Here is a 12,835-nt window from a genome sequence, read left to right as displayed (position 1 = left end):
AGAGGCTTAGTATTAGTTAGCCTATAATAGTCTTAAAAGTAATAAGATAGTAGTAAGCTATAAGGGGAGCCTTAATAGCTATAAAACCTATAAAGCCTTATAACTTATAATTATAAAAGGCTTACTATAATACCTTTAAAGGGTAATACCCTAGAGGCTTAATACTAGTTAGCTTATAATAGTCCTAGAAGTAATAAGATAGTAGTAGATAAAGAGCTAGCTAGCCTTTAGAGGGTAATACCCTAGAGGCTAGTACTAATAGAGGTATTAATAAAGAGCTAGCTAGCCTTTAGAGGGTAATACCCTAGAGGCTAATACTAATAAAGGTGTTAATAAAGAGCTAGCTAGCCTTTAAAGGGTAATACCCTAAAGGCTAGTACTAATAAAGGTATTAATAAAAAACTAGCTAGCCTTTAGTAGGTAATACCCTAGAGGCTAGTACTAATAGTACTAATAGAGAGTCTACTATAATGCCTATAGAGGGTAATACCTTAGAGGTATAGAGCTAATTAACTATAATACTTATAGAATAGCTCTAGTAGGTAATACCCTAGAGACTAAAGGCCTTAAGAGTATAATACTTTTAGAATAGACCTTTAGAAAATTATAGCTTAAGAGGTACTTAGTATAGTCTTAAATAGTGCCTATACTTATAAAAGACTAGCTTTAGTAGTAGCTTAGTTATAATATTAATAGTATTCTTAGTATTTAGAATTTAACTAAAGCTTAACTAGTATAGTATATTCTTATTATATAACTAATAGTATTAGATATTTATATACTTTATATAAAGGTATTCTTAGATACTAGAAGCTTAGGTAATAGTACTAGAGTTATTAGTCTAGATAGTAGTCTTAATATAGGTAGGCTTTTCCTTAAAGGTTTTTATAATAATATAGTAAAGCTACTAAATCTAGATAGCTTTCTAGGCTATATTATACTAGGAGATATACTTTACTTTAATAGTTAAATATATAATAATATTCTATAGCTTTAAGTACTAGGATATAATACTACTCTTTAAGGTAATAATAAAGCTATTAATAGATTTATATATTTATTAGTAGCTAGTATAGTTAGTATTATAGTAGACTTAAAGTCCTTTATTAAGTCTTATAAAAATAAGTTTATAGTTAGTAATACCTTTAATATATTATAGAAGCTATTTTAAGCTAGTAATATATTCTACTAGTAAGGTAGCTATAAATCTATAATAATAGCTAATAGTAAAGTAGATATTAGGCTTAGAGTAGTTAGAAAGATAAATTAGGCTTTTATAGGTCTTAGTATACTAGCTATTCTTAATAGTTAGCTATTATTTAATACTTTTAGTAGTAAGACTTATTAGTAAGTTATAAGGTTTATAGTTAAAGAGGCTAGCTTCTTTTAAAAGGGCTTTAGTATATTTACTTTAAAAGAGTATAAAGGTTCTTATATATTAGTCTTAATAGATATTAATACTAAGATAGTAGTTAATAAAGCCTATATCTATTATCTTATAGGTATTTAATAGGGCTTTTTTAATCTTTATAATAGTAACCTTATTCTTACTAATAATAAGAAGATTATTAATATAAACTATAATAATTAGGCTATTTTTATAGATAAATAGGGAATAATTAAGCTATATAGGCTTAAAGCTAAGACTTTAAAGTGTTTTATAAAGGGTTATATACTAGATCTATAGGGCTTACTTTAGCCTATATAGGGACTTTAGTAGCTTCTATACCTTCCTAGAGTATTCTTCTTAATATCCTTTAAGTATTTTAATATAGACTTTAGTATTTATAGGACTATAAAGGAAGGTAGTCTTAATATCTATTTACTTAACCTTAAGGTCTAAGGTAGCTATAATTACTAGTAGTAAGTATAGTATTAAAATTTTTAGTATACTTATAAATATTTTATAGTAATTAAGTCCTTTATATTAATTAAAGCCTTTTACTATATACTAGGATTTCTAGTAGATAACCTTATTATTAGTACCTCTTTTAAGTTTATATACCTACTTACCTAAAAGGATAGTCTTATTTTTAGGCCTATTAACTATAATTATAATATAGTTCTTTATTAAAGAGTTATACTTATTTATTATTAAGCCTTTTTACTTTTATAAGTTAGGGTAAAGAATAGCCTACTTATATATTATAGGTTCTTTATTATAAATAAGGTTACTAAATATAGTAAGGTTTATTATATTATTAAGATTAAAGTAAAGTGTATATTAGTAGTTTTAGGATATTAAGACTAATTTAATTAGAATTTTAATTTATATTATAGGTCTTTCTTCTTACTTAATAGTACTACTTAGAGCTAGGGATAAAGGTATTTTAAAGAGGTTAAATAGTATCTTATTAATACTAATAGTAAAGATAGGATATAAGGTTAATTAAATATTTAGTAGTATTAGTTTAAATTCATTATTACTTAGTATATATAGATAGCTAATAAAGTTATTATTATTAGCTAGGTTATAGATATTATTATCTTTATTAGTAATTCCTAATACTATTAATATAGAGGATATAGAAGGTATTATTTACTTAGGCCCTATAGTTAAGGTAGTAGGTATACTATAGTACTTTACTATAAAGCTTTTATTAATAGGTAAGTTATAGGTAATTAGAGTAATTTCTATATACTCTTATTTTTTACTAATTACTTATTAACCTAAAGAGTAGTATATAGTTTTACTCTTATAGCCTAAGGTAAGGTTATTCTACTAAAAAAGGTTATATTTAAAATCTTTAAATAGCTAGTTAGGCTATTCTTAAAAGATAATATTATTAATAACTACTAGTCTATTAAGTTTATTAGTATTTAAGATAATATAGTTAGTTTAGCCTTTATATCTAATTAGGATATATAGAATAGTTTTAGGAACTATTCTTAGAATATAATAAGAGGTCTTTTACTACTTATAACTACCTATAATTTATAAATAACTAAGGTTAAGTTTATCTTTAAACTATAGTTTATAAGGAGTTATTAGTTTATTATTTCTTATTATAAGGGTATACTATTAAAGAGTAGTATAGGCCTATATTATAACTAGCTAGAATTTAATTAGTACTTTTAACTAATATATAGTAAGAAAAAGCTTATCTTATAGTATCCTATTCCTAACCTTAGTAATACTATTCTATTAATATTAATTAGTAGTAGAATACTATAGGTATATACTTAAGGAAATATAAGAGTTCTTAAACTAGGTTATAATATTCTCCCCCCCCTAATCTAGCTAGATAAAGTAGTATTTATATTCTAGATATTCTTATATCTTTAAGAAATTTAGTATTATATTAAGTAGCTAAGATTTCTTTTTAATAGGGAATAGCTAGTATATTCTAGTATAATTATTAATAATAGTAACCTAGTATTAATCCTTCTTTTAGGAGGTAGGTAAGGCGCTAATAATATTAGTATAAAGGCTTTTAAAAGGATATATTCCCTTTTAAAATAGATAAATATAAAGGCTTTCTTTTTATCTCCTTATAAGATAGCTAATATAATATTTATACTAGCTAATAGGCTTTATACTAGTAAAGATAAAGATAAGTTTAGTAATATTCTATTCCTTTAAATATCTAAGTTAATTATACTATAGCTTATACCTTAGGTTATCTATTATATAGGCTAATATATTAATACTTAGAGTAATATAGTTAATTATATAGACTTTAATAGTCTACTAGGTAGTAAGAATAACCCCTTAATCCTTTATTATAACTACTCTTTCTTTATTAAAGACTATTATAGTATTCTTTACTACTAAGTAGCTAATAGAGAGTAGGCTTATTAGGGTACCTTTCTATAGAATACTATTATATAATTCTAGGGTAGTCTTAAGGCTCTTTATAGTAATAATAGCTATTCTATAAGTAGTAGGTTTTAAGATAGTATTAATAAGACCTTAGATATTAAGGCCTAAGTAAGGGAATAAGTCCTTTATAAGTTCCTTATAGCCTAAGATATAGCTAGATATACTAGAGTTAAGTAGTATTAGTTTCTAATATAATAATATAGAAAGACTAAAATCTTATTTAGGTTTAATATCTATAAGAGTACTATCTACCTTAAGTTAACTAGAGTATTATAGGCTTTAAAAGATAGTAAAAGTAAGTTAAGCTAGCTTAGAGTCTATAGAGGGACTTATATACTATTTAAAGCTAACCTTCTTATATTTATACTTATTATTATATTTTTTAGTTAGGTATTAATACTTTCTATTTTATTAAAATAAAGAGGGTAGGTTTACTAAATAGAGTTTAAGGTATAGCTTTTAGTATTACTTATTAGAGTAACCTAGAAGCTTATAAGAAGAATAGAAATACCTAGTAGTATTAGGTTTTATTATATTATAGGGGGGATACCCTTTAGTAGCTATTATAATAACTAAAGTAGCTTATTATTTAGACTTTTTATTATTCTATTATTTAAGCTTAATAAGGTTAACTATAACTATAATTACCTATATAAGTATAATTATAAAAGCTATAATAGTATTATTAGTCTACTTTAGAATAAAATAAGGGGCTATCTTAGTAGTATAGGAGTTAAACTCTTTATTAAGACTATTAATAAAAAAATATACTATTAAAGCCTTAAGGACTTTAAAGTCTTTATTAAGAGATTACTATTTAGCCTAAGTATTAATAAATACTATAGTAAGTTTCTTAATAGATCTATATTAAGTAAGGGTTAGTATTAGGAAATAGTTAGTTATAGTTTAGAAGATAATAGTACTTTTTAGTTTAAAGTACTTCTTAAGAGCTATAATTATATCTAATACTATAACCTTATTTTTAATAAGGCTATAAGTATATTCTTTAAGGCTTATATTAATAAAAGTAATAGTATAAACCTAGTCTTATATCTATTTCTAGATAAGATCCTTTATAGTCTTATTATTATAAGCCTTAGTTAAGATAAAGCTATTTCCTTAGCCTTCTAGTAGTAATTTATTAAGATTATTAAGTCTTAGTATATTAATTATCTTTAGCTTCTATTTAACCTAGCTACTTTTAGATTTAAGCTTTAAGATATTTAGTACCTCCTTTAGTATTAAAGATATAGTACTAGATAATAAAGTAGGTAATAAGGCTATAAAAAGATCTTAGCTTATATATAGGAGTTAAGTTACTAATAGTACTACCTACTAAGGGAGTAGAACTTTAAGATAATAAGGAGGATAATAGACTAAGTATATAGTCTTTCCTTTTAAACTAAGTACCTTATATTTATTTAAAGGTAAGAAGTATTTAAGTAAGTAATAGGGAATTCTTCTTATTAAGTAAGTAGTTACTATATACCTTTTATAGTAGTTAGGACTATAAATTATAATAAGTAATTTAATAGGTATATTTAGGACTATAGATTATAATAAGTAATTTAATAAGTATATCTATTTAAAGGCTATAATTATACTAAGTAAATTTATATTATAATATATATAAAATAAGTATATAGAGTTTATATATAAATTACTAGGTAGGGTATAGTAGTAGAATTTCTTTTTCTTTATATAGAATTTTTATAGTAGATAGACTTATTAGATATACTCTAGATTAGCTAGAGTTTAAAGTCTTTCCTCTTTCTATATATAAAGAGTTATAAATTTCTTAAGTTTTATAATAAATATTAGCTTATATAGATAGTAGGTAAATTTAGTAAGAAATTAATACTTTCCTTTATTTTATTAGTAGCTTTTATAATATAAGTACTACTAGGCTTATAACCTATTAAGACTAATAGGGTATATATAGGGTAAGAGGTAAAGTTATTATATTATATAACTTCTATCTAGTTATATAGTATAGGTAAGTGCTAGATATACTAGGTAATAGGAGATTGTTCTTTTGGCTTTAGAGCTGCCTGTTATTACTTCTAGGCCGCCTCTATATAGAAGGTAGGCTAAGGATTACCTACTAGGTATTCCTAAAGGGCCTCTACTATAATATATTAAATAGCCTTAAGGGGGATAAGCTCTATATCTATAATAGCTATCTCCTTCTATATAGTGTAGATAGAGTCTATAAGTTTTTACGCCTTATTAAGACTCTCTTATAGTATTAAAAGGAGTATTTTTTTTAAGTCTTCTTTAAAGATTCTTAGTAGGAGCTAGGCTAGGCGTGTATTATCTACGTGTAGGTGTCGCCCCTAGATAGGTTCTATAACTATGTTTTTAATGTTTCTGCTTATAGTCGCTATGCCTATAAGCTAGGTACTTCCTAGATTTATAGACTAACTAGTTATTAAGTTAACTTATTTACTAAACTTATTTTTTATATTTTAGCCTATAGGCAGGTATAGGGTAGGTTAGGCCTAGTATCTACTCGCGAAGATGTATTTTAAAAGGAGGAATATTAGTTATTAGCTTTTAACTAGCCTATTATCCTTATCTAGTTTTAGTATTATTATTATATTAGCTTATTAGAAGATTTTAAGGTAATACCTAACTATTAGGTATTCTTAATAAAGCCTATATATCTATTCTTTTAAGACTAGCTATACTATATAAAGTAGCTTTATAGTAATTCTATCTACCTTTAAAGATATATTTCCTATTAAGATAAGGGTATTCTAGATTTCCTTTATTAAGAATTCTATAGACTAGGGTATTAGCTTCTTTAGGATAGTTAGGATATCTTCTAGTAGGTCTTCTCCTTAAGTTCTTCTTTTAAGTAAGGCTTTCTTAAGATACTTAGCTTTTTCTTTAGGTTCTATATATATCCTACCTTTATACTTAATTAGTAGGGTTTAGAACTATAAGGTTAGGTTATATTAGTTTATTACTCTATATAAAACCTTATTTAAGTTAATACTATCTACTAGTTTTTTATTAAAGTTAGACTTAGCCTTTTATATTATTTAGTAGAATTCCTTCTTTACTCCTTCTATATTTACTATACCTTATTATACTTTAGTTACTATTTATTAATAAGATTACTTATATTCTTTACTTTACTATAATACTCTTTTCTTTAACTATATAGGCACCTTACTATATACCTTTAGTACTATATTAAGTACTATAACTAGGTTTATTACTAAGTCCTCTAATTCCTTTAATATTTTATTCTTTTTCTAGATTAGCTATTTATATTTATTAAGATACTCTATAAACCTTAGAACTTACTCTTTCTCTAGTTATAGCCTACTAGCTAGCTTCTTTAGGTACTTTATATTTAATATTATTATTACTAAAGTTTTATAATCTAATAATATATATAGCTAGAAGGTAATATTTATATAGGCTAAGGTAATATTTAAGATTATAAGGTCTAGTATATTACTAGCCTTATAAATAGGTATACTATTAGTATTAAGTACCTATAGGTTCTATTTAAAGATCTAGTTAGTAAGGTTTATTACTCCCTAGCTAGTTATTATACCTAGCTACTATTTATAATAGTAAGTATTAAAATCCCTTATAATAAGTAACTTCTCTAAAGGCTTTTAGTCTTATAGTATATTAATAATATATAGCTTATTATTATCTTTATATATATTTAAAAAATAGTATCTTATAGTAGTAATACTAATAATATCTCTATAAGGAGTACTAGTTATTTACTAGACTTTAGGTTATTAAAATAACTTAGAGATATATATAAATACCTTAGGTTAGTAGTTAATACTATCTTTATATAGTTAGTATTAAATTAGGGTAATATAGATATAGTCTTAGTATATTATAGTTTTATAAGAATTTAAAAACTATAGCTTTTAAAGTATTATAATATTAATATTATTTTCTCTAGTAATAGCTAGTATATAATTATATATACTTATAGTTTTAGTAATATTAATTTAGAAGATAGTTAATAGTTATCCTATTATACTAAAGGTTTCCTAGCTTTAGTTATAGCTAATTAGCTTTATCTACTCTTTTAGGTAGCTATAGAGAAGGGAGAAGGATTCTTAGTTTTAATTAATATCTCTATATCCTAGTTAGTTAATAGGCTTTCTTTACTAACTAAGGCTATACTATTAAAGTACCCTATACTAGCCCCTTCTTTATTACCTATATACTATACTAGCTCCTTAAGGGTAGTAGTATTTATAGCTTATTCTATAGGGTTACTATCTATATTATAGTCTACCTTATTATTAAGTATAAAGTTATTTAAGTTTATTATATTTAAAGTTAAGGCTTACTAGGCTATTTATAACTAGATTAAGTTATATAAGAGTATTACCTTATATATTAAGAAGCCTCTCTATTTAATAGTCTTTAGTTAGCTTTTAGTTAGCTTTTTAAGTTTTCTATTCTTATTAATTCTAAACTTAGCTAGGTAGTCTTTATTATTTATAAGGTAAAGACTATAGTAGTTAATATATTAAGGTTTATTATTATATTAATAGCTTTTATAGCTATCTTTACTATAGTTAGAGTATCTTTTATAGGCTTAATAGACTCTTAGGCTATATTACTACTAGTATATCTTATAAAGGTTTAGTTAGATAATAGGCTTTAATAGCCTTATAAGTCTACTATTAAAGATTTAGAAGGGCTTTACCTTTATAGTAAATTTAATAATAATTATTTAATAGTCTTACCCCTTTATTACCTAGGTAATATACTAGAGCTTTAAGATAATTCCTATTATAGTCCTAATAGTATCCTTAATAAAGGAGTTAGTATTAATAAGGGTACTAGTCTAGTCTATAACTAAGCTAGGGATATTATAAAGTATATATATAGTTTAAAATTTAGATTTCTTAATATAAGTTATATTAAGTAGTTAAGATAGTTAAAGGTTATAATTAAGTATAATTATACTAATTTATTAGTCTCTAGAGGTAATAGTAATTTTAGAAGGAATTTAAGATATCTAGCTAATACTTTTAATCTTAATTTAATAAACTTCTATAATCTTCTAATAAATATAATAAAGGTTAATATTTCTTAATTTAGTATTATCTAGGATTTAAATAAAGATCTATTTATCTAACTAATAAGGTTCTTAAAGTCTACTTTATATCTCTATCTATTCCTTTCTAGTCTTTAGAATATTTACTAGTAAGCCTTTAAATCTTTATTATTATTACTATTACTATTAGCTATATCTATAGCCTTAGCTAGCTCTAGGTAATTCTAAGGCTTCTTTAACTATAATATCTTTATAAGATACTAAGGGATTCTAGGCTTAGACCTAACCTATAGAAAGTATAGGTTTATTATTCTTTAAAGGGTTAATAACCTTCTTAATAGTGGTTCTTATAATATCCTAGTATTACTAGACTACTTTAGTATCTTCTTATTTATTAAACTATCTTAAAGTAATATTTAGGGTAATAGTAAAGACCTTATTAACTTTAAAGAGAGATTATTAAGTATAGAAGGCCTAGTTAAAGGCTACTTCTATTAGTATTATAAAGTAGGTAGTAAGGTTAATAGAAATAAGGTTAACTATAAGTTTATTATTATTATTATTATCTTAATCTCTTTATCTTTAAGGGTTATTTTTAAACTATACTCTCTTATTAGAGGCTAGGCTATATTCTTTTTTAAAGGAATTAAGGTCTCCTTAGCTTAGCTAAAGAGTTAAATGTTTAGTTATTTAAGAGGGGATAGGCTTTATTAGTTATAAAACTAGTAGTACACCTATAGTGTTAGCCTATATAGCTAGTAAAAGGGGTTTTATAAGCTTATTAAGTGTAAGGTGATGGCTTATGTGGGGTACTAATAGCCTTACTAATAAAGAATTTATTAAAGGAGAGAGTTGTTAGGCGGAACCAAGGCGCAGAGAAGCACCTAACTATTTGTACCTCTTGAGCCAAGACGAGCGGAGATGGCCTTGCGGTTTATGTCGGCACAAACATCGTCGCAATTTTATTTCCTCGTACTTGTTTTCAACGGAGCAAAGGAAGAAAAATCTCGAGCGGCGGGGGGGCTTTCTACCTGACACGGGGTGTGTGAACCGTTATCAGTTCGAGGGAACAAAGGGCTGCATGCAATCTGCAGCAAGGCTGCGCTCCTTTGCGCGTGACCATTTTTGCCTGAATAAAGCGACCTTTTGATTGGCAAAAGGATGATGCCCACCCTATGTATGGGGGCACGTAATACCGCTGGGAAAATCGCCATGCAAGTCTGAGCAAACAAAGAAGAACAGCCATCCCAGTCACTCACTGGCCGGCTCTGTTGTTTTCACAAAAATGCCAATGCCGATTTAGAGTCGGTTTTAAGTTTTGGCACTAGCAGGGGCGGCCAGTCTGAGGAGAAACAAACACCTTCCTGATTGAGCCATTGTCAACCCAACGATTCATTACGTACTTTTGTCATTGGCACTGTGTTGTCATATATGAGAAGCAGATATGCAATCTGCATGTACATTGTAACTTGATGTACTCCAGCATGTGGTCGGTGGGCTCCCCCGCAATGCATGCTATTCGCATCGCAGCCACTGTTTCCAGTGCACTGTAAGCAAGACTGTCTCTGAAATGCACAACTCACAAGGAAGCGGCTGCTCGAGTCGAGTTGGCAGCAGTGACTATTCTATGTATGCTCAATTACTACTCCACTACAAAGATGATGCAATGAATGCTTACTATGTTGACCTCGCTAACCACTTCAGCTGAACAACACTGCTCTTGAGAATTGTTGCTGCTCTCGTTCTGAACATGGCACACGTCTTGAAGAAAAATCGGAGAATGCATCAATAGCCTGCCGCACTCGTCGCCGCATTGAATCCCACAATGTTGGCGCAAACCCCCTGGGATCTTTGTCGCAGGTCATTCGGCGCAACCTCCCTCCAGCCACAATCCTCAACTCCAACCCGCGGGCGCAACAGCTTATGCGGTCAAAAAGCTGGGCAGCATGCTCTCCTTCCCCCCACCAGCTCGATACGGTCGACGCTTTGCCTGTTGTTCCCTCACGCCTCGCCAAGGTTCGCCACGCTTGGCTACAGCCTCATCCCCATGCAGCAGACAACACGCATCGCGGAGAATGACAACGCTATATTAACTGTTACGTGATGAGATGGATAGTTAGATGATGTGGCACGCGCGACGAAGCAAAAAGCCAAGGGCGGCAATTTTCGAGGCTTCAGCTGCCCCGGCATTGGGGAGTGACATGCCAGAACTCGTGTGTTATCCGCAACGGCCTCCAGAGTCCTCTGATCCCGTTCGACTGGTTCAAGAAGCCAGCATGGAAGCGTGGCGTTGTGGCTACAGAGCTTGCCGTTCATCGGGAACACGCACCCGCGGGGCTGACAACGCCCATCGGCGTGGCGGCTTGGGTCGAGAGCGAGAACAAGAAGGTGGCGTACCACATGGGATCCAATTGCCAAGACGCCCAAGCAAGATAACTTCGCGTCTATTACATATTAGTCTACACGGTGTCTTTTGCCCCGACACTGCCTAATAATCCGCATCCAATAGCACCGAGCTCTGCTCCCTATTATTACAGAGCAACTCGGCCCGGACTTTTCCAACCGCCAAGATCATTCATTGTACACTTGTATCCCCCAATATTCCCGACTGTGTCAAAAATCCCCAAACAAAATCATCACCACCACTACCAAGTCCCTCTTTCCTTTAGAACTTGGCGCGCAACAGCTGCCCAATCATCAGCTTGCCCGTAATGTACGTCGTCTTCCACAGCGTCGGAAAGTCGAGCGTGCTCGACAGCCCGTCGGCGAAGCCAAAGAACAGCATCGGCGGGATCCAGCCGCGCGCATACTCCATCGCGAAGCAGCTCTCGGGCATCTTGTACTGCTTGACCTCGCCGCGGCGCAGGTGGTGCACGCTGCCCGCCGGGTACACCTCGGGCTCGTACTCGCCCGGCACGTACGCCATTTGCGTGCCGCTGAGGATGTGGAAGTAGTCGTCGGCCGTGTGTCGGCCCGTGTGGCCCTCGGTGCCGACCGCCGTGCCTGTTTTCCTCTAATTAGTACTGATTTCTTTTGCCCGAAGAAAATAAAGAAAAAAAACTCACCGAAAATAATCAAATACTCGGTGATGCTGGCATGGATAATATACATGGCCCCCATCGCACCGCCCGCATTGTTAAACACCCAATCCTCCTCGACGTTGACGTGCGCCGGCAGCTTGGCGCTCAGCTCGTCGACAATGTACCGCACCGCCCCGCGCGTGTCGTTGCCGTGCTGGTCGACGCTGCGCTTGGCCAGGTCCTGCAGGTGGTCCAGCTCAAACACGTAAAACTTGTCCAGGTTCTGCTCCGCCACGTACACGACCGAGGCCAGCAGCGCCGTCAAGAGGCCCAGGATCGCGAGGAGCCGCCCGATGCCCCCGTTGGCGGCCGCCGCCGCGGCGCCGCTATTGTTCTTTCGTTGCGATTTCGACGGCATCTTTGCTACAGCAAGCGGAATGATATTACCCAGACGTAGGTTAAAAATGCATTGAAGAAAAAAAAAGGCTTGAACTGGAAATGGTCAATTGCCAATCGCGCGCTCTGGTGGCTTATTAGTAGCTTCTCCTGAAGATTTTGCCCATGTTCACCGCTCGGCTGCCGCAGCAAATAACCCGGCCGAGCCATCGGACCCAAGGACCCCGACGTATCTTATTCGTGTTCGCCTTTCACATCTCGGGAAAAATTTTGAAAAAGAGAATTTCACGAATACCAAATTATTGTTTCGTACTTTATCAGCCAAGTCCAACTTTCTATCACAACTTCTTCTACCAAATTCACAAAATATTTGTAAGCTCGTGTAATATCCCATCTACAATGCACAATAGCCAGTACAGTGAATTCCATGTTCCGTATTCCATTGCAACTCCGTCCCTAGGCAAAAGACCAGTTCGCTCCTCTTCACCATATCGTTACAGTTTACAATTGCAAAAAAAAAAACCAGTTCACATATCCCCAAGC

The 12,835-nt window shown here is 30.9% G+C and overlaps 1 protein-coding gene across 1 annotated transcript; it reads right to left on the bottom strand.

Moving 5' to 3' along the window:
* Nucleotides 1-11,541: 11,541 nt before the first annotated feature.
* CCM_07765 (C-8 sterol isomerase) lies at nt 11,542-12,314 on the bottom strand (the record flags this gene model as incomplete). The annotated part of the gene is made up of 2 exons (XM_006672905.1): nt 11,542-11,879; nt 11,942-12,314. The coding sequence occupies 2 exons, from the start codon at nt 12,312-12,314 to the stop codon at nt 11,542-11,544; spliced, it is 711 nt and encodes a 236-aa protein (XP_006672968.1).
* Between the last annotated feature and the right edge of the window lie 521 nt (nt 12,315-12,835).

This window comes from Cordyceps militaris (genome assembly GCF_000225605.1).
Source record: "Cordyceps militaris CM01 unplaced genomic scaffold CCM_S00006, whole genome shotgun sequence".
NCBI classification, from domain to species: Eukaryota; Fungi; Ascomycota; class Sordariomycetes; order Hypocreales; family Cordycipitaceae; genus Cordyceps; species Cordyceps militaris.
The sequence above is the reverse complement of the archived record's forward strand: the minus strand, read 5'-3'. Positions and strand labels throughout refer to the sequence as shown.